Below are 22393 nucleotides of genomic sequence, written 5' to 3'. Positions count from 1 at the left end.
TCATGAACTGGTCACTCACTCAGGATTAAAACATGTGTCGTAAGTCAAGGTTAAATATCATTATCCATCATTTTGTAAGTTGTTCTCAGGGAAAATGAATTAAACCTTGTTTTGTCTGCTACGTTACATAAGTTCACACCAAGCAATTAAAAACAATATATATTTTATTTTCAATTCTTGAAGTCTGAAGTTTGCACAGTTAACGAAACAAGACGGTTTTGGGATTTAGAAATTCCTTCTACTAATTTACAATCAGCACGCTTGCAACTGTGATGTGTTAAAGACGCTTGGTTTGTTATCTTTCGCTAATTATAAGAGTTGAAGGCAAGCACGAACAAAATCACTGATTAATTTTATTAACCATAAAAACAGGATAAAATGGGTTCAAACCTTGATCGGTTTTCTTTGGGTTGAAACTTGTTCAAAGGATTGTGGTATTGCAAGGATTACTGAGTTACAATAATTACAATATTACATAAACGATAAAGTTTGTTGAAGTAAGCCTAGCTGGTATGGCTCATAACGGAATGCCGTTTAAAAAACGGCATTGTGCTGCTGTTAACCAGCAGCTTGCGCACAATCAAGGAAAACTACCGTTTGGTAACAAAGAAAAAGATCATATGAAGGAACAGAACCAGACGAAGTGCGAAAGGCCAGATCAAATCAACCAGGATAGTAATTTGTCGTTTATGCAGCGAATGGGTCAAATTTTTTCCGCACTGTGGAACCCTAATCTGCCACATTTTAACGTACCAGGGTTTAACTATCAGCATTTGCTCCGGCTACAAAGTGTTGCAAATCTCTTTCCTTATCCGCAGTACCCACGTGCAGTTAATAGCGCAGACAGTGACGGGTCGCAAGGCAACAATCCCAACAAACTTTGCAGGTCAGCGCCAAAACCAACAACGTTGCCCCTTGATACGAATGGTTTGCCAATAGTTAGACAGCCGAGGTAAGCCATTTAAGCGTTTTTTACATCAGTGAAAACAAAGTTGATATTAAACTGCTTGTAAAGCGTTTAATTTCTGATGATATCTTGTAGAAAGGTTTTGAAATTAAAATATTTAGGTGTTTAACATTATGCAGATAGGTTATCATTCATTTTTTACTTAGCTCCGTACCAGCTCGTCACGGCAGCTTTCATCCAATTGACAGTTTGCCAACGGCTGTGTCACATTTGATTAGCCAAAACAACAACCTCAATTTACCTCAAAGGCAAAAAAATGAATCTTTTCTGGATCTACCTTCCCATGCCTCATCGGACCTCAAATCTCTAGTAATGCCCAACATGAATCATTACGTGTTTCCGCATAACCCTTTAGGCCAACAACCTCAAGCCAATTGGCAATCGCAAACGTCGAAACCCATCATTCAGACTTCAGCACCTTCAGCGCTAATCCAGGTAAATCTGTAGGGAGAACAGCGACCTAGTACAACCTTAATGTACCCTAAGGTCAAAAATGTATCTTTTCTGGATTTGCCGTCTACTGTATCGTCGAACACTGATTCTCTACTAATGAAAATGAAGAATAAGAACACCATGGAACTTAAGTTGGTAAAACCTCAAACATATTCGCGACCTCAGCATCCGAATCCATTTTATCAGCCTTCAGCGCCATCAGCGACAATCCAGGTAAAAATCGCAATGAACGTTTGTGCAGTTAAACAAGAACTTTTTCACCTTTCAAAGCAATTAAAGCGCCGTTGATTGTACTTCTACACATTTTTAGTACGGTAATCAGCCACCTACCACAATTACTACGATACCTGGTATGGAAAACAATTGGGAACTAGAATGCCTGGGTGTCAAAGTACAACTAAAAAACCGAAACATTTGGAGTTATTTTGATAAGCTGACAATTGAAATGATAATCAACAAAGATGGGCGGTAAGTTTAAGGTGAGAGTACATAGTACGTAGTTCCGGTATTGTTGAAATTCCGGTCACCGTTTTATGTTTTACGTCACAGATGCCTGTTTCCAGTCCTGAATTATAAACTGAGCGGTTTGGATCATCACAGGTTTTACAGCGTTTTTGTTGACTTTATCTTGACAAGCAGTCATTTTTGGAGATACGAGTAAGTGCTCAAGCACGTGCCGATTGCAATTGAACTCATCTTGAAAGTCTGATTTAGCCTTTGTTTGTACAAAACAGACATCAAACCTGGTCTCCAAGAGGTGGTTTATCCGACGATGAATCCCCGCTTCTTTCTAGTCAGATTTATCCCCATCCTGATTCTTTAAAAAATGGTGAGTTTTGGAACAACATGGGGGCAAATTTTAAAAGATTGAAACTGAGCAACCATATTCACGCAAAGCACAAAAAGGTACACTTTTCAAGTTTTAAAATTTTTGCAACTTTTCTGCTTCAGACATCTAATTTTGAATACTTTTTAGATCATAACACTGTCAACTATGCAACGCTTTCTGCCTCGCCTGAACATACTTGAATTTCATAACAAAGACGTGTCGATTGCAAACTGCTGGAGGACGTTTGTGTTCCCAAGGACGTCTTTTGTTACCGTTACCATATACCAAAACCCTGAGGTGTGTCATGCTAACATTATTAAGAGCTTTTGTATTCGCTTTAATTGTCTCGTGGTAATTGGTGGTGTTCATAGTTCGAATGTAATTTTACAGATTTCGGATTTGAAAATCCAACTTAACCCCTTCGCAAAATCCTTTAGAGGTGGGCCGCTGAGGTAAGGGTTTAAGCCACTGCTGTATTTCCGCTTGCTAATTTTTTTTCGAAATCGAAAGGTTGTCAACAGCTTCGCCCAAGTCAAAAAAAAGATCTTTGACCAACAAAAACGCACAGGTGGATTTAGATCAAGGTGAAAAAGAAAATCCTGCATGGACAGCTGGTGGTGCGATTAAGAGAAAAAAGCTTGAAAAAGATGCTGACTCTTCAAAAGCTGTTTTGGTGCGAATTTGTTTTACTATTTCTAGTGAAGCTGTTCAGGACGTTCAATTTTTGATTCATAAAAATTTAAATGCGACTTCCGTATTTTTAGGTCGATCACCGACTGATGAATGTCGATCGTTGCGATCCTTGGTATCCAGTAGGGCCATGTCCTAAGGCTGCTTTCAATCCAAATAACCTCCAAATGCTAGGTAGGTTGCCACCTTTTACATTTCGGTCATTTGTGCCACTATTTAAAGATTTAAAACGGTTCTATATAAAGATTTGAGATGGCGCAGTGCAGAAAAAATATATCATTGTGAAACTATGCTCTGTTTTTCGTTAGAAATCTTTAAAAAATATTTTCCCCTGGCAGATGCAACTTCTCGCCGCTCTGCTATTGATTCATACTGCAGTTTCCCACAACGATTTAGTTGCAATCAGTGACGCCGCCAATCTTCACACGATGTCAAAAACACGTAAGAAACGCCTTGACGAAACCCTGTCACTTCACCAGATCTCTATTCGTGCTCCGATTCTTTCCCCCTAAACGGTAATGAGTTTAATGATTTGAATCCTCACGTTGAAAGCCACCATTTGAAGACGTTGTACGTGCAACTTTTGGGCTACCTCTATTGAACCTCTAAAAAACTTTACGCCAAGTTAAGACCATGCTTTTATTACATTTTTAGTGCAAACATAAAACAAAAGCTTTAAATAAACGTTGGTCATGCATATTTAGATGTTTGTTTTGATTAAGTTGGAAAGACTTTTCAAAGCATATAATATCCACAAGATGACACTTTAGGATTAATTCGACTTGTCAAGGGCTTCCGTCCCGAAGGCAGCATTGCTGGTGCTACATTTTTCTGCTCCGCGCATTTTAACAGGTTGGAAAAACAATAAGAAATTTATTATAGTTTCGAGAAAGATGATATTGTTTTGCAACGCTAAAGAGCTGCGATGAGCATCCTGGCTTTTGTTTCGGAACATTCGGATTGTTCAGGACCAATTTCGGCCCATCAGAGTGAAGTGATCGAAGAGAAATCGAATCGAATTGAATTGCTGTATGACTGGACGTGATGGTGAAAAACAGTTAACTTTGTTTCAGAAGAGCGTTGAGTTTCAAGACTGAATAAAAGGCGGCTATAATAGGCAGACAAAACAAAGAAAAAAGTGTGGTATAATATGTTAAGTCTAGCACGTTAAACGACAGGCCCAGGATCGCAGAATCATAATGCAAAATAGATCACGAGATAAAGAATTTAAATAGCCTAACAGTTGCTATAAGGCAATCGGTTCATGTCAAAATGGTCAGTAAAAGAGATGCCCCGTTATCAAACACTTTTTGAAAAGTACGTAAGGAATTAATTGACCTTATAAGAAGTGTAAACTACAAGAAAACGCCATCTACAATTAGAATTAATTTTAATAGTTACTGTTGCAGTAAAAACATTTTGTCACATTTTGTCTTTACCGGGTAATCAAACTCTTGGGAATATTTGTAAGAATTATGTGTGACAACATGGTTTGATTGTAACAGGGATATTGTTACACTGATCAACTGCAGATTTAATACCTAATCCATTGCCACGTAACAATTGCTGACTGATATAAAAAAAAGTTGAGATCGTTGTTGGAAGAGTGGTTGGTTGCAGAACATAATTTTAAACGATTTATATTAGTTTTTCATTGCATGATTATAGTTTTATTACAACGGCTGAGTAATGGCCGGTACAGATTTGGAGCTTTTCATGCAAGCTATTGAGTAAATTCTGAAGTCGTTGTAAAATAATAACAATGATTATGCAAACGAATTGAGAATAAGTTGTTGATTTTTTGAACAAAACATAATCTTTATTTTGAATTTAACTGACAAACTTTCGCCGCCAACCCTCGCCTAAAATAACGAATCCCGGCCAACTCAGCCTTGGTTAATTCAACTCCTATCAAATCAACCTCGGTCAATTCAATCCCGGTCAGTTCAACCTCGTACAACCCTAAGCGATTGTTAATTAATATAAAAGTCAGCAATTCTTATTTGAAGGAAAGACTTCTCAAGCGTTTTTACTTGCTTAAACGAACGATTAAATATATCCGTCTTTCGCTTATATGACTTAGCTAAAACTTTTCGCGACCATTTGATTTTCACTTTATTGCGAAATAATCCTCACCGGCCATTAGCAAGCCAGGTATGCCAGCCATTCACTTATTTTGGTGTTTCTTCAAGCGATTTCTTTTGTTGTGGTTGTGGAAGAAAACAAAACTTGTTAAAATTTAAAAAAAAATTTTGGCTTATGAATTTGCTTATGCTTATGTTGCAACAGTTTACGTCTCTTCGTAAACAAATAATTAATAGATTGTGTAATGTTAAAATCCTCGTTGAGTGGTCACACAGGCTCGTGTGGTATAACAGCGCATGTTTCATAGTTCCGAGTCATACCATTATCGAATATTTCGCACCTTAAACCTAGAGAAATGTGCAATAAAACGTTGTTTGGGGCGCCAGAATACATTAAATGATTAAATCACACAAAGAAATTTTGAACAAAGCATTTTATCTCCGAACAGTTATAATATTGTATCGCCAAATTTGTAAGGCACTGGACTACGGTGGAAGCTATTTATTGCTATTTAAAGTTTGTTTTTATATCAATTAATACTGTTTAATCCGTAAATTGTGGTGGAGCTTTTTTCTTAGTGTGTACGTGCACTATTTGTTTACCTATCTATTATGCAGTGTTTTTGTCCAATTCATACGTATGTGTGTTAACATTTGTATTTTGTTGGCCCTGAGCATTGCTTCATTCATTTACTTATATAGTTGCTGGTTGTCATAACTGGTCTCACTTCTTTTCCATTTACCTGGGCATGTATTTTAGCTTATTTCTCGTGAAGCGTTACTCTGCTATACGGAGTGGTGAGTTAAGGTTTGGCGGGCTCGAGGCGAGGAATGGCTTAAATTGAGTTTGCGGGCCCTAGAATTAGGGGAAATGTAATGTATCCTAGGGGGTTCGGCGGCTTGCCTCTCGTGAAAGTTTGAATTTGCATAATTTAAAATGCATAAAACTTTGCTTTACTTTCAAAAAACAAACTGCCCGAGGTTGTTTGTGCATTTCTTCTCAGTTTTTCGCTCCCTAAGTTTTGCTTTGTGTCTCCAAGACCTCACACCCTTCATTTCTCTGTTGCTATCGGCGCATAATACTTCAGAGGTTTTTCAGCAGAGTACACAACTTTGTTTTCGTCTTGGCATGATGTTTTAAATCATGTAATTGTTTAAGCATCAAATTATACGAAAGTAATTTCAAAGCAGGAGGGGATCAGTTCACAAGGGAGTTTGATTTACACAACTTTCGGCTATTCTGAATGCAGTTCATACAGAGTGATCAAGCTAATTAACATGAACCAGTTAATGATGACTCCTGTCCTGAAAAACTGCGAATAGTTAAAAATAATACTCGTATGCAAAGTTTGTTCTTTCAGAGCGCGTATACAAAAACAGCGACGACCCTGTTGGAGGAGGCCTCGAGGAGACTGGTACACTGCCGTTACCCTTGAGGACTTTTCTGGTAATTGCCCCAAGTTTAACTTCATGCTACGTGGCTAAAATGGATTCTGTGCTTTTGGCTGCTCGCAAATTTTTGAGTGATTCGTTCTGTACGTTTGGGCTTAGTGAAGAGCAGAAACTATATAGGTGCTGCATAGTGAAACCCCTTTTTTAGATTGAAATCTGTCGTTTTAGCAAGCTTTTACGGTCGAGCTTCTAGTACTTTTTTCGTGTTCATGTACAAAGATACGATACAAAGTTTTAAATTATTACGTAAATCCATCTTTTTATTGCGGTTTTCGTGTTCAACAGAATGTTCATTTTTGAAGTTTTACTTTAAAGCCATCATTGAGTGATTCACGTATATTTCCATTAATTTTGAACAATAATAAATTATATGTTGGTTTCAAAGGTCTCGATTTGTCTGGTACATGTTTGCCGATATCGGGTTATTCACTTTTATTTTTAAACGCAAGTTCGTGACACATACTCGGCACACACCACATAATTTAGCAGGGTGACGTGATCACCGATCGGATTTCTTAAACAAATTTGTTGAATTTTAAACAAGGGTAGCCTAAGTTTAAATGATTTCAGCTGCAAAAAGGTCAACTAAATCACTTGTTTACTAAAAACGACGTTGAAATAGGAAATAAGTTAATTTTTATCATCAAAAAAGGAATCATCAGCTAGCTTGTAGATCCAGCGAACATGACATGACTTGACACAATTTTTTAAGTAACTTTACAGTAAACCAGATTTATGCAGGTTTTATTCAACAAATGGCCTTTTATTACCAGTATGTTACTTTTTCATTGTTATTATTTTATAACAATCTTAAATTTTATCAAAGAGTGAGCATGTAGAATTTTGAACTTGAAGTAAAACAAGAATGACAAACTCTTATGTTATAAAATATTTCAAGAATGAAAGTTAAAGGCTGAAACATAAGCACAGATTTTTATATGCGTTTAACACTTAAATCTACTTAGTATGCTATTTCAAATATATCACGTTATACCATCTTCACGTTAATATTTACAAAGCTACGAAAACGTAGTACATCACTATCGCTGTATGCAACATATTGCCATTGCTTACCATAGTGTACATTTGTATTTATTCAACAGTCATAGCGCCATCCAACGGCCAAACTTCGTATAGAATGTCTTGGTTTGACAAGAACGAATCAACCAATGGCACAAACCGGAATGAAGTTCGAGGCCATCGAGGAATATTATCTTTTATCGACGATATCACAGTCACAAAATAATGTCACTCTTTAACTCGGAAATCACCAGGACAGTTTTTGGTATGATTTGTATCATCAAGAGACATATATACGGGCATTGTTCTGCAAGTCACGCAATCGTAAGCATGTGAGATAAACCGCTTCTTCTGATTTAGCCAATTTATACAACAGTGGCAACATTTGAGTGTTATTATAAACAATTAAACACGTCATGTGGAAAATCAACACATTTTCATAAAATATTTTCGCAAAATTTAAAAACATTTTGCTCTTTGGATGAACTTAAAATGTTTTCACAACAAATTACAACACATCGCAAACACGGTTAGGTTTGAACACAACGACAAAATTGTTGTCAACTGGACATTCAAGCCTGATGTTTAGTACAGTGTATGCAGCTTCATCGACAAAAGTCAAATATCGAGCATTTCTCACCAAGATCCTGAAAAACACGCGACAAAACACCTTTTTTGACCGCAAAGGTCTCTAAAATCGCAGCAATAAACTTTGAACAATACCTTTTGTTTTCGAACAATGATGCTTGCATACTAAAGCAAACAAGACGGTTTCGAGATTCCACGATACTTCCAGGACTTCACAATGGGAATGATTGCAGGTGTCTATGTGAAGGAAAGCGTGTTTATTTGTTATCTGCCTCTAATTGCGCAACAAAATGACGTGCCAAAACAGAAAAAAGCTCTGATAATTGTCCAAGAAGAGATTTAAAATGAGGTAATCAACGGTCCCTTCATTTTAACTGAGGGTTGGATCTTGTTTAAACGCCTGTGCTACACAGCCGACCTTAAGTTAAAAAGCATTGAAAGAAGTTTATGAGTAAGTTTTTAAGAAATTTTTTTTGAGTTAGGAAATCTCATAGTTTTAAAGAGCATTCCACAGTTTTCAAAATTTTGAAACATAACCTAACTGTTATGGCCTATAACGGGATGCTGTTTGCAACACAGCAGTTTGCTGATGGCAACAAACAGCGTCAAAGTGAAGCTAATACGCCGTCCTGCACAGAACCAAGAAACGGACTCAGGAATCAAAGCCAGTTATGGTACCAAAGGCCAATACAGAACAGCCAACAAGACTATCCAGCTGAACATCAGCGCTCTTTGCAGCCGAGGCAAGCATATTCGGCAGTGTGGAACTCCAATCAACAACAATATTTCAATGGAACAACCCGAAACAGTCAGCATTTGGTCCCGTTAAAAAGTATTGGAAATCTACCGGCAAACCAACACACTCAACATAGTCTATATAAAGTTCATGGAGTAAACAGCGTTGGTAGAAGCGACCGGCGCAGCAGTTACAACATTTGCCAGACGCCAATATCATACCCTAACGCCTTCCTACCTGATACAACTGGTATGCTGAGTTCAAGGCAGCCGAGGTTAGTAATTGTAACATAAAAAGGAAAGTTTTGATTACTTTGTTATTGTAGGAAATCATTGTTATGCAATTTTATTTACGCTACGGTACCTATATTTGCAACCAAAAATTATTAAGTAAAGTGCAATAAGCTTGTTTTGCGTTTCAAGCAAAATGTGTAATCTTAGTGTGTTATCCAATTTCTAATCTTCTTTGCCTTTAGCTGTGGGCGGGAAGGAAACCCCAACATGCAAAACATTTTGCAACCAACGATGCAACCAAACAATTATCAAGTCAGACCCAATGTAGACCAAGGAGAAAGAACTGGATTTTTTGCATTCTCACCGTCCCCTTTCCCATCGCAATCCAATGCACCACAAAATTGGCAAATATTCCAAAGTCAGCCAATTATATCGTCACAGGAGACGTCACAACCTAAGAACAAAACGCAACTTCTGTCATTGCGGCAGATCAATCAGCAACCGCCTTCAGCGTCAATCCAGGTAAATCTATTTATACTTGTTAACCAAAGCATACAGTATACATCAGCCAAATTTTTGATCATTAATAGCTTGAGCATAGACGCTTACCACTTTATTTCACAGTGCTTTACTGTATATTGGTAAAACCATATAAAATTATTATGATTAATTGTGAAATATCTCCATTAATTTCAAAATGTTGTTTAACATAACACAACATAAATATTGTTTTATATTAACCATCCAATCTACTTTGATATAGTACGGCGACCAACCAAAGATTACCGTGATATCTGGCATAGGAAACGATTGGGTACTGGAATGCGAGGGGGTTAAAGTTCAAATAAAAAACAGATTACTTTGGAGTAATTTTGATAACGTTATAACTGAAATGATACTCAGTAAAGACGGAAGGTAAATTCAAAAATCAATATTTCAGGTTATGTTCGGAGCTTTTTAATTGTTTGTCGACGATTTTTATGCTTTACGTTACAGACGCATGTTTCCAACCTTAAATTATGAACTGATTGGTTTAGATCCCAGTAGGCGCTACGCCGTCTATGTTGACTTTGTCTTGGCAAGCGGTGAAATTTGGAAATACGAGTAAGTATTAAACACGAACGACTGCTTGCTAAGTTGAACTGCTACTAATAACTACTAATGTGATTAATCACTACCATTATTGCTTATACAGCAGCAATCAGTCGTGGACATCGAAAGGTAGCGCAATCAACGAAGGATCGAATTATCATCGAAAGCACCGGATTTATTTCCATCCTGATTCTACAGCTTATGGTAAAGTTTGGCTCAAGAATGGAGCAGATTTTAGCAAATTGAAAGTGAGCAACCATATTCACAAGCAATGGGAAAAGGTACAATTTTATCAAAAACAAATCTCCTTTCTTTAAAAGTTTGCAAACTGGTGCCCGCAAATATAATTCAGATTTAATTTTTAGGATTTTATAAACCTTTTGAGTATAAACGTTTCTTTCCATTAATTATTTGTAAAAAGACTCTTTCTCAGGTCATTACACTGTCAAGTATGCAGACCTATCAACCTCGTCTACACGTAATCGAACTCTATCCCTTGAATCGGTCGATTGGACTCAGCAGGAGAACTTTCGTCTTTCCAAAGACCGCTTTTATCACTGTCACTTTGTACCAAGATACTGACGTGAGTTACATTAGCAAGTAGTTAATAGTAATAATAGTAGAAAGTTAATAATAGTCCTGTAAACGTGCATGTAACTTGGCACGAAGTAGTTGATGTTAAGCTTTTAATATTTTCTTCAGGTTTCTGATTTGAAAGTCAACCTTAACCCCTTTGCAAAATCATCCAGGAATAAATCGCTGAGGTTACTTAATGATACGCGCTTGTGTTATTTCACCTTATAATACAAGTTCTATTTTTGCGATTTGTGCTTTCATCGTCTCTGCAGGCACGACGTATTTTTCACATTCAATAAACTTTTTAAATGCTTTCAACAGTTCAGAGTCGAGCAAACGTAGAAAATCATCGGCTTCTTCGTCGACGTCAAACGGAATTTCATCGATACCCTCGGATGGAAACAGTGATGCTCTTTCGTATAAAGAAGAAAAGCTGAATAAGACCGCTTGCGTTCCACTAAGCGACATCGTCAAGATCGAAAATCCCGTGGACCAAACTGAATTGGAGAACGCGAGGTCAGCTCCGAAATTTAAATCTGAGACTTCTATAATGTCGCCGCTGGTCGAAGCAAGCAATGAACCAGAAAATAATTCAAAGAAAAAAAGTAAGTGAAAGTAAGTAAGTAAAAAGAAAAATGCTTCACAGCCTTTTAAATACATTTTAAGCATACATACATAATATAATACATATATACATAATACGTAATACATACATATTTTTTAAATACATTTAATACATTATACATTTTATAGTTTAGTAAATATTTGATGTTTTGATTTAAAGGAAATGGAAACAATTCTCATGAAAAATTCACAAACCTCGATACGAATAACCACTACCATGTTTCCAATGACGAAAATTCAAATGACGCCTCAAACTTTGACGTGGACTTTGAATTAGATATTATAACGGAGCTGATAGAAGAAATTGGTGATGACGTGGAAAATTGGCTTCTATCCGATACAAAGTCATTAAAACCACCAACTATTCATCATTACCCTCAAAGTGACTGTGGCGTGAAGGAAAAAAAGAAAAAATTTATAAAAAGTGAAAGATCATCTGAAAGGGTTTTGGTGAGAATTATTTTGCTTGTACTTTTCTCAAAACAATTTAGAATTTGTGATGCAGTTATACCAATTAAATATTATGAAATTATTATGTTTATACCACTTACCATGATTTATCTGTTTTTAGGCCGATTACCAGCTGTTGAACATCGACCGTTGCTATCCGACAAATGAGGTAGCACCACTTAACAAGACATTCCCGTTCAAATCAAATGATCTCATTAGAATGCAAGGTAAATCATAAAACATATTTTGGTGTAGTATTGAACTTCTAAAAATTCAGTGCTGGAGTTGACATTATATGTCAGCAGGTAAAAACAAACTTCCTGTCTTTTACAAATGCAACCTTTATCGAGCCCAGGCCGCCGCAGCAGCACAATCCAACCAGAAAGGTAAAGAGGTATAAATTTAGGACACGCAATTATAGGTTATTTTTTTATGAAATTGCAACCTAATAATTGCTTCAATCTTTTTAAAACACTTAACACTATTGATTGTAAGGACTTGCCATGAAACATTCTCCCGTTCTTTATTTACCAACCAAGACGGACAACAACTCTAATATTTCTGGATATCTTGCAGCACCGGTAAACAAGACGGCCCAATGTTCTTTCAAAGAAATTCCTAACCTTTCACCGCTTAATTCGTTGCCGACTTTTTCTGATGGATGTATATCACTCGATGACATATCTGCTTGTTCAATGACGTCAGTAAAACGAAAGTTTGATGAAGATGACGACGGTTTCCCAAATTTATCTGAACTCAAATCTTTCTATGACCAATTTCCTCCCACAAGTGGAGAAACTGAAGATTTCATTTCAGGAATGTTTTAAATTTTCAAAACGAAAGTTCGTAGTTCTGTTACGTTTTTCCAGGTTTCTTCAATTTGCCTGTACAGTATTTGATATAGTTCATGAACAACTTTCATGTTTGAAAAGTAGTCAAAAATATATTTGGTGCAGTTTTAAATATAGTGACTTGTCTTATACGTTTGTATAAGACCTGACCTTTCTCTTTACAAACAAGAATATTTGGAAAGTTTTGATTTTAAACTAAAAATTCATCGTTTGGTTGCATATTGCGAACTCAATTGCTGAGTGATTATTTTAATTCCATCATCAGTGATTTTATTAATATTTTTGTATAAGCACGTATATTTTCATGTTTTTGTGATAATAGACTCAAATAAAAGTTGGTCACATTTAAAATATGAGTGTTACCGTTATCAAGTAATTAACTATAGTTTAAAAGTAAATATCGCATATTTGTGTCCACCAAATATACTTTCGTCGTTGCCATCTTTTGATGTAGTTTTTCAACCATCCGTATAGCAAAGAGTAGAAGCACGAGTCAAGTAGACAGTGGGTTGGACTCACTCAAGAAACATATTTTGTGGTGCGCATAAACTCTGTAGATGAATCGGTATAGCACAGTATACCTATACCGTATGCTCTTGTGCACCATACTGACAATCTTCGGAGTTTGGCAATCTCCATCGTTGTACAGGGTTGACCTTAAACGTCCGACGCTGGTTCGCAGATGATTATAGGTCGTATGCAACTCTTTCTTGTATATTTCTCATATATCAAGCTATAGCTACTCAGCTCCGTGGTCGAAACAACTTCTCCCCGCATCCTTTCTGCTCGACCTGTTGTAAAGTCTTTGACAGTGACAGCGCAAAAAGGATTTGAAGGCTATATAGCAGAAGAGCACACAGAAAAGGCAGATTGTGTTATATTTTGACCACGGCTGGTGTACGCGACCCACTTTTAATTATTTTCGAATTACGTCATTCGTACTACAGCGCCTAACGCGTTAGTTCTGATATTGTAAGTCTGGTGTTAACAGTCTGCCATAGGTGGGCAATACCGCGGTACTATAGTACCGAATTATTTTTTTCAAGAAATTTTAGTCGGTCCCAGTACTCGGTACTTTTCACGTGATAAGTTCAAAATTTGAACAAGTATGTTTTCAAAAATACATGTTGATTAATCCTTAATACTAATTTCAGCATCTGTTGATCTTTTTTAATCTAGAAATGTCAAGTAAAATTGCAAGTGACTAACGTCACATATGTTTTGACCTCGAGTAACTTTTACGGGCGTCAAATCGCATTCAATGTACAGACACCAATTTGTTGATTAAATTTATAACCTAGCCCAGTGGTTCTCAAACTGTGGTACGCGTACCACTAGTGGTACGCGAGAGCTTTTTAAGTGGTACCGCGTACCGCTGAACATGATTTTCGATGTGCTGTGAGTAATGTGTTGCCCCGGATAGACAAGCTTGTGCAGAAGAAACAGTTGCTTCTATCAAATTAAATTGTGTTTTCTTGCTATTCATTGGTGTTATGGTATAGTAATAACGGTAATAACTAATAAATACCGGTATATTTGAGTAAAATAAGTCATTCAGGAGCCAGGTGGTACGCAGTGTAGCAAAAAAAACGAATGAGTGGTACGCGATCGCAAAAAGTTTGAGAAACACTGAGTCCTAGCCAGACAAAAGAGTAGGCCGCGAGACGTTGCACTGTAGATCGCGAAAATTTTACAACACACACAAGTAAATACTGGCTGATCCTGAACACCTGTGAACTCATACAGCGAAATTACAATTGGCAAATTAATTCGATGGCTAAGCATAAGTAGGTAAGATATGTCTTATAATGTTTTCTAATAATATAGGTGAAGTGTATCATAACACAATACTTTATATGACAGGGGTGGCCAAACTGCGGCTCTTTGAACCTTTCATTGTGGCTCTTTAATGAATTAGCATTGTTGAATTAGACATGCATTTTTCCCGGTCTAGATGAGTTGTTTGATCAGATTATGAAACAATGCGTTCTATCACACGTAGTAACAATGGACTCATTGTTAGTAATAATCAAATTACACTCCAAAAAGTACATTATTGTACAGAAGTGTGCTAACTTGTACACTGTAGTTAAGTAAACTGTCAGATTGAAGCTGTATGTCAGGGCTGACCTATTTTTAAGTCTTGGTTACGGTTATAATAATAATTGCAAAAAGAGTTGGTGAAGCCCAGGTGGAGACTCATAGTATCACCACGCAGCACTAATATTAATCAATAGCTACACTTCGTTGTAAGTGAATAAATTCATGTTTTTTATTGTTTTGTGTTGTGGCTCTTTTAAAAATGGAATTTGTTATATGCGGCTCGAGCATGAGGTAGGTCTGGCCACTCCTGTTACATAAGCTTAAACAAACTTATAACGGAGATAACCAATAAAAGATAAAATAATAAACATATTAGAAAAAATGTGTTATATGTAAATGTATAAAACATATAACTACACTACATATTCTCCACCAACACAATTACATACAGATTCACTACAATAGGCCCATTGTTTATGTTTAGTGAAGTCGTGATCCATACATTCCTGCAATATATAAATTAAGCATTGGCCTATCGTGACCCAAGCAAGTAACTTCCTATATCCTGCATTATAGTTCCTTAAGTTTCTTTCAACAATTTCCTGTTCTCACTTACACATGCGCTTCACAATTATCCGTATGTTTACTTTAAAGTTTATAACCGCAAAATTAATTCAGTGCCTCAAATATAATCTGCTGTTAAAGGCTGACGACTGAGCAAAACAACAAGGTAGATTTAATTTGTCGAATTTGCTTCACTAAAATGCACTACACGAGCAAATTATGAACAGCTAGTGAATAATTTTCGTGACAAGCCATTGTTAGTGAGAATAATGTCTTTTTTTCATTTTTATCTCATCGTTTTATGTCAAAACTTCATTCAGACCATTGTCTAGGCGTGTAAATGAGTAGGCCTACATAACTTTTTTGTTTTGGCTTAATATATTACCATGAGATTTGTAGGGAGATGGAACCAATAAGCCGGAGTTTTTTGAAACGTTATAATTATTTATTCCTTATTTAAGTTTTGGAAATGTTAATATAGTTTGAAACGTCATCTAAAATCCTATCTATGTTCAAGTTATGGTAGGTTTTTATGAATTCTAATTTGGAATTTTTTACAATTTTTGATTATAATTTTTTGGCTCATAAGTCCTAACCCTCCGGGACCAATGAACCAGAGGTATGGCTTCTATAATCCATTTCATGCCTTAGTTAATAAACATTGTAACGAAAACCAATACGGGCATTAAACAAACATTTAAGTTCACAGTAACATGAGTCTTTTTCTGTTAAGTTTGTTCGAGTGTGTATACCGAAATGTGTAATTTCTACAAGACCATCACAATAATTTGCTACGCATTTGTTGTAGCCTAAAACAACAGTTAGGCTACATAGAATGTTTGACTTTACGTTTGCTGCGTTATTTCTTGCGACTTTTGTGGGAGTTTATTACTGGTATCGCCGTCCAAAAAATTTCCCACCGGGTCCAAGGGGAATCCCGTTTTTGGGGGTCGTTCCTCTTTTTGGAAAATGGCCTGAAAGACAATGTAATGAATGGAAAAAAAAGTATGGACAAGTCTTTTCAATTCGGGTGCTGGGGAGAGAAGAGTGGATAGTATTAAACGATTTCGAATCGATTAATCAAGTACGTACAAATCGTTAATTATATTGCACGTTTAGGCAAGAGCTTTGTTTAGGCTTTGTCATGTTAGAGAATGATGAAAAGGAATTTCGAATTTGTCAGGCTTGTTTGGAACGCTATCACTTTTCAATCTTACAGCGTTCATATATATCGATTAATTTTCATGTTATAGGCCTTTGCATCTGAAAATAAACAACTCATAAGCAGACCGAACAGCATAAAGCCAAGACAGAAAACAATTATTTAGTGATTTGGGTCGATATTGCAATCGTTATCAATAAAGTATTGATAAGCCGTATATAAGTATCGCCGTATATGAGTAATGCGGCGATACTTATAATTGTCGCTTAAATAAAGTCATAAAATAGTTATAGTTCCAAAACCACTAAAGAATTGCTACGTTTTTTGTCGAGGCTTTTTTGAAAATTGTAATACTCAACATATTCGTAGACCTCCGAACTAATGTAAGCGAAAAAGGTAATCAGTTTATCCGGAGGAGTGACTTTTGAAACCTTGAAAAAACTTATGCATGGAAATAAAGGTGTGTCAATTTTAGATAATGGGCCATTGTGGAAATCACAAAGAAAATTTGGCCTGAAGAACATTCGTGGGTGAGCAACTGAGCATACGTCTGATTACGCATTGCCAAGATTGTTGTAAACTGCAAAATACATTATTTACGTTTATAATTTTTAACAGTTTTCTGCTGTAAATTTTCATCAATGCAGTCCTCAGACAGTTTGCAATAAATGTTAGGATGGAGCCCAAAAACAAAATGCAGTTTGCTCATAACATATTTTATTATTACGTTACCGTATGTTGTGTATTCCGTCATACCAATTTTAAAGATCAAAAACGATTTGATTCCTTGGATTTCTAGTACATAAAGCAATCTGTTTTTAATCGTTGTGTGCTTTTGATATCTATTCTAAAGTTTACCTTTTTGATTTTCTTTCCTTCTGAAACAGCCTAAATGGCTTAAATTAAAACAAAATTACAAGTAAACTAGAAAGATGTAAATGTGTAGTAGATTATTATGCATCTTTTGTACAAGGATCGGACTTGAAAGAAAGGGTGTGGATAGTTGTGTTAACGATGAAGTGCCATTTCTGTTGGAAAGTTTGCAAGCCACTGGTGGAAAAGCATTCGATATATTGGTTAGTTATATTGGTTACTTACGGATACTTACTTACTGTGAAAAGATGTTGCTGGGATGTCGCTTTTATTCATATGTTTTTATTTTAGAGCATATTGGCCAAGGCATCCTGCAATGTACTTTGCAGTGTTATGCTGGGAAAAAGATATGAATATGACGATGATACATTATGCAGATTGGTGAAGATATTTTCTGACGTGTAAGTGATTCTTCATTTTGATCAGTTGATTAAATGTATTGTAAATATCGATTAACGCAGCGGTTTTCCATTCTTTATATAACCAGCATTATTTACATTATAAAACCGTATTTTTGCATTCCAAGTAGCAGTAATAAGATTTTACAAAAATCATGGCATTCATCATGGCGTTCATTAAACGTGCCAGATTAGCATCTCACGAGCGTGATTATCAGAGATCGTAAGCACAATTTTCACTAGTAGCTAAGGTTTGCTAATGATAAAAGTTCATGTAGTCAACCACGAGCCAGTAGCATGGAATCCGTATTCAGGGGTCGTATGAACAGTTCTCGCTAGTAGCATGAGCTTTGGTAGTTATATACTATATATAGACGAACTAGACTCTATCAAATTTTGTAGAAATGTTCTAGTGCGGTCGAAACCAGTTTAGGATTAAACTACACCAATAGCTGCCATTATGTAGTTAGCCCATGCAATGTGACATTAACCGTAACCACGGCTAGAAAGTTTGTTACCGAATATTTAAAATACTTGTAAAAACTTGCTGAGACATTTCTGCATTGCAGAAAAAATATGATGATGTGATTACGGACAGCGGGTGTGATTTTTGAAGCACGAAACTGGAAATTTTACTCTAATTTAAAGCACCTTTTTGTTGCAAGTTACAACTAAGTATACGTTAGACCAACTGTCGCATTTGCATTTCCTGGCTTAGGCGTATAAGCAACGTTATATGACAGGCGCTCTTTCGATAGGAATACTTGCAATACTAGATTGCTTGTTTCGGCCGGAAAAATTCGGTTTGTTTTTCGCAAGTTTCGGTTTCGAACCGAATCCAAACACCCGATTCGGTGCACCCTAAAGTTTTTGGTCGGGGTTATGCAGCTATCAAAGTGTATAAAGCCTAATGATGTTAACAACCTTATGCTAACCTAACTTCAGAGATGTCATTATGATATATTACTGCACTAGGTAGTCGGACTCTTTTGAGCGTGACTTCTAGTATGACCTGTGCCTACGGAGTAATGAGACAATATGGTTCATGCTAACTCTAGTCGGACTACCGACCGCTAGCATGACCACTAGTTTGTGCTACTAGTGAAAACTGTGCGTACGGCCCCAGGGGTTAAATAAGTCGTGCTAGTGGTAGGTAGTACGACTAGAGTTAGCATGAACTATATAATCTCACTAGAAGTCATGCTGAAAGTAGTCGGACTACCTAGTCCACGTTTTTTACGTTTGTTGCGAAACAACAAGTATTGAGCTCAATACACATTGTTACATCATAATGACATTTCTGAGGTTAGGTTGACATCATTACATCATAATGACATTTCTGAGGTTAGGTTGACATCATTACGCATATTACATAATTTGATAGATGAAACCCCGACTGAAAAGTACGGCAGTTTTCGACGAGATATCATGCCTGCAAAGACGCAAATTTTGACGTGCACGGAAGCGTCAATACTTTGTTTGTTTATTATAATTGGCGCTCAAACAACCTACCTTGCGTTGTTTCCTTAAAAATAAAAAACAGTAAATGACAACGTCATAACATACAGTAAATGATACGTCAAAATTTGCGTCGATTAGTGGAACCATAGGCAACACATACATGTAGGTATATATATATGTTTTAATTATAATGGAACTAAATAACGGCAGTAATCGACATATTTAAACTCCTAGACTGGTGTTGACCGCACAAGCATATGTGAGAAAAGTTAATAGTCTGACTACGAGGAAGATCTCTGAAAACGAATTCATGCGGCTAGCTCGACTATACAGTCACCCTGCCAAAGTTCATGCTACTAGTGAGAACTGTGTATACGGCCAGAGAGGAAATGAACAAAATAATCCAAACCACAATTTGCATGTAAACATTTAATGGGATCCGTAACGCACAATTGGCTAAAATCTACAAAAACGTTTAAGCTTTAGATTCTAAGTTTTAAAGTTTGATTCGAGAAGTCGAGAACCTCTTAGTGTGAATCACTGAGTTTAGTTTTTGCTTGACTATCACTTTGATTAACGATTTTTAGAAATACTTCTCAACAGATACCACAGCTCATTTGACAATTTCTCACTTCAGATGTTTGTCTTTGCACCCAAATCAATTTACATCTATCCGTTTTCACAATCCTATAAAAAAATGGAGAAGCTGCTTGAAGATTTTGAAGGTGCCGGATAAACTGACCGTATTGAATTATCTTATACAAAATATCATTGAATAATGGGTGTCTGTTTATACGCAATGTCAAAATATTACAAACAACGTTAATTGTAAATAACTAACGCAATTTGATCAACTACTTGACTTGCGGTAAATATCAATCCCTAAACTAACCCAAACGTTTAGTTACCAAAATATATTCTCTCTACGTTGACAGTCTTTACTTTTGCAAAGTTATCTATTAATTATGTAATGAGTTTATCCTGTTCCATCTATACACTCACGCGTTCCCATGATAATACAAGATCTCAAGTTACTATAATTGGGTAATTGTTTACAGAGATAATCAACAAAGTGATCACTGAGCATGAGGAAGCGTTCGACAAAGAACATCCGAGAGATTTAATGGATGCTTTTTTAAAGATCATGAAAGAAGGAAAAGATAAGAATTTTGATGTAAATTCAAATCTGCTTGCTAACCAAGAGAAAAAAGTTTTATTATGTGATATCAGTTTCAGTTGCAATATCAATGTACATGTTTACAACTTTGTACTTGTTTCCTCGACAAAGACCATAGCTAGTTGAAGTAGGCGTAACGAGAATTTAGATCAATTAATTGCATTTGTTGTCATTGGTTAATTGCATTGCACTTGTATACAAAGTTTAGACGTACTTTCTCAAACGAACTATTATTGTTTATTAATCTTTTATAGATGGAGCAGCTTCGTATGTACATTAGAGATATATTTGAGGGCGGAATAGAAACAACAACAAACACTTTAAACTGGTCCTTGATTTGTTTGCTTCATTATCCTGAGATTCAAACGAAACTACGAGAAGAAATTCGAGAAATTGTTGGTAAGTTGATAAAACACACGATATGTTGTACAGTTACATTGTTATCTCAACAATACAATGAAAGTTGTTTCTTTGAAGGATTTTTACCTGCAGTCTGTACGTTTATTTCTTCTTCTAGGCCAATCGGGATCCGTGAAAATGTCCCACAAAGATGACATGCCATACACAAACGCTTTTATCGAAGAAAACCTGAGATTCGTAACATCTACTCCATTAGGCTTTCAGCACAAAACAAACCAGGATGCCGAAATTAACGGATACGTTATACCTAAAGACACTACGGTATAAAATAATTTTGGGCGAAAGTTACAATGAACTGGAGTGTTTTTTGAAAATAGTTAATAAATTATCACAAAAAATTAGGTCTGCTTCAGTTGTAAGCATGTTTTGTCGTATATCAAGTAGGTTAGCATCAAAAACACAAACAAAGATAACATTTGATGACTTTAAATGGAGCTATTAATTTTCTGATGTAATGCAAAATAGAAATTTAATTCTGTTTTGATACATTACTAACAATTACAGATTTATTTGTTGTATTTTTTAATCAAATTATCGTTTGTTTTATTTTTAGGTAACGACCAACATATGGGCGGTTCATAACGATCCTAAATACTTTGACGAGCCTGAAAAATTCAAACCTGAGCGTTTTATTGATGAGAAAGGTAACTTCATCAAGTCTGAGCACGTGATTGCTTTTTCGGTTGGTGGACGTCGTTGTATGGGTGAGCACCTCGGTCGGATGGAGATATTCATTTTCCTTGTTTCGATGATTCAGAGATTCGAGATTTTGCCTGATCCTGAGTCAAAAATCCCTGATTTAAATGTTGGTTTCAATGGCCAAACTTTTTTTCCTTATCCTTACAAACTTATTTTTCAAGAAATTTAGTTTGTTGAATTGTCGCTTTCGGGTAACACTTGCTGTAATTAAAATACCTACTGGGTTAATCTTTTAGTTGCACGACGGGATGGCACACAGGTATCTTCATTAAACGTACAAAACGCACTCTGCTGTCATCAATATCTAACTTCTACGTGTTCACTGTTTAAGGTGTTTCATCCTGCGCTGCAATAAATATATGAAGTATAAAAGTATAATAAATTGCTTTCGACAGCGAAACAAACATTACGTAAAATTATGTGACGTGACCTCAATAACTATGTTTGCATTACTCACAAGATACAAGTAATCCAGAACACGAAATATCCCATTTCCCTAAGCAGCCTGCAAACAATTTCCTTTTGAATGTTTGTAGCTTGCATTTCGTATCGGTTTTGTGTTTATTTGTTTATGATGTGTTTTCCTGTGCTAACTAGCGCAATTATATATTGCAATGGGTTACACCCAATATAATAATCCTACTATAATCCAGCCGAGAAAACGTTATTTTGCTGTCTCGATTCAATGTTACGTTTCATCACATGTATAACCAATGAGGAATAAATATAATCAAGTTAAATCAACAACGACATTTGTGCTTATTGATGTCAAGCTAATCGGCCACCAACAACCGACAGTTGGATAAGATTCAACATCAAACTAATCGTGTAAACGGTCGAACTTACAAAGGCAGTCGAATTACAAACAATTTAAACTGAAGTGACTACTATAAGAATTGTCTAAATAAATTACAAAAGTATTCAGGGATTAAAACATATCGGTTTTTAGGT

At 36.1% G+C, this 22393-nt stretch overlaps 3 protein-coding genes across 13 annotated transcripts; all 3 read left to right on the top strand.

Moving 5' to 3' along the window:
• The first annotated feature begins 382 nt into the window (after positions 1-382).
• LOC143452229 (uncharacterized) lies at positions 383-3623 on the top strand. 3 transcript variants are annotated; one of them, XM_076953116.1, is made up of 11 exons: positions 383-952; positions 1216-1402; positions 1529-1633; positions 1731-1888; positions 1970-2077; positions 2155-2326; positions 2397-2546; positions 2640-2701; positions 2760-2922; positions 3014-3113; positions 3278-3623. In XM_076953116.1, exons 1-11 carry the CDS (start codon positions 513-515, stop codon positions 3346-3348), a joined length of 1716 nt encoding a protein of 571 aa, XP_076809231.1. In that variant the 5' UTR covers positions 383-512; the 3' UTR covers positions 3349-3623. The 3 variants fall into 3 exon arrangements, 2 of the variants coding, with proteins under 2 accessions (XP_076809231.1, XP_076809230.1); XM_076953115.1 differs by having other exon boundaries at positions 384-952; positions 1114-1402; XR_013114966.1 differs by lacking the exon at positions 3278-3623 and having other exon boundaries at positions 1114-1402; positions 2640-2688.
• A 4846-nt stretch (positions 3624-8469) lies between these two features.
• On the top strand, positions 8470-12986 carry LOC143452213 (uncharacterized). Of its 7 annotated transcripts, none has more exons than XM_076953090.1 (12): positions 8470-9093; positions 9295-9574; positions 9816-9967; positions 10049-10156; positions 10251-10425; positions 10578-10727; positions 10847-10908; positions 11042-11325; positions 11505-11794; positions 11916-12021; positions 12097-12180; positions 12290-12986. In XM_076953090.1, exons 1-12 carry the CDS (start codon positions 8630-8632, stop codon positions 12619-12621), a joined length of 2487 nt encoding a protein of 828 aa, XP_076809205.1. In that variant the 5' UTR covers positions 8470-8629; the 3' UTR covers positions 12622-12986. The 7 variants fall into 7 exon arrangements, with proteins under 7 accessions (XP_076809205.1, XP_076809202.1, XP_076809203.1 ...); XM_076953087.1 differs by having other exon boundaries at positions 10566-10727; XM_076953088.1 differs by having other exon boundaries at positions 10248-10425.
• A 2414-nt stretch (positions 12987-15400) lies between these two features.
• On the top strand, positions 15401-22189 carry LOC143451815 (cytochrome P450 2C31-like). Of its 3 annotated transcripts, XM_076952559.1 has the most exons (9): positions 15407-16336; positions 16890-16944; positions 17388-17490; positions 17579-17688; positions 19750-19871; positions 20205-20320; positions 20578-20722; positions 20841-21004; positions 21297-22189. In XM_076952559.1, exons 4-9 carry the CDS (start codon positions 17621-17623, stop codon positions 21609-21611), a joined length of 930 nt encoding a protein of 309 aa, XP_076808674.1. In that variant the 5' UTR covers positions 15407-16336; positions 16890-16944; positions 17388-17490; positions 17579-17620; the 3' UTR covers positions 21612-22189. The 3 variants fall into 3 exon arrangements, with proteins under 3 accessions (XP_076808673.1, XP_076808674.1, XP_076808675.1); XM_076952558.1 differs by having other exon boundaries at positions 15401-16944; XM_076952560.1 differs by lacking the exon at positions 16890-16944.
• Positions 22190-22393: the final 204 nt, after the last annotated feature.

The sequence above is a fragment of the Clavelina lepadiformis genome, chromosome 4, assembly GCF_947623445.1.
Source record: "Clavelina lepadiformis chromosome 4, kaClaLepa1.1, whole genome shotgun sequence".
In the NCBI taxonomy this organism is placed as follows: Eukaryota; Metazoa; Chordata; class Ascidiacea; order Aplousobranchia; family Clavelinidae; genus Clavelina; species Clavelina lepadiformis.
The sequence above is the reverse complement of the archived record's forward strand: the minus strand, read 5'-3'. Positions and strand labels throughout refer to the sequence as shown.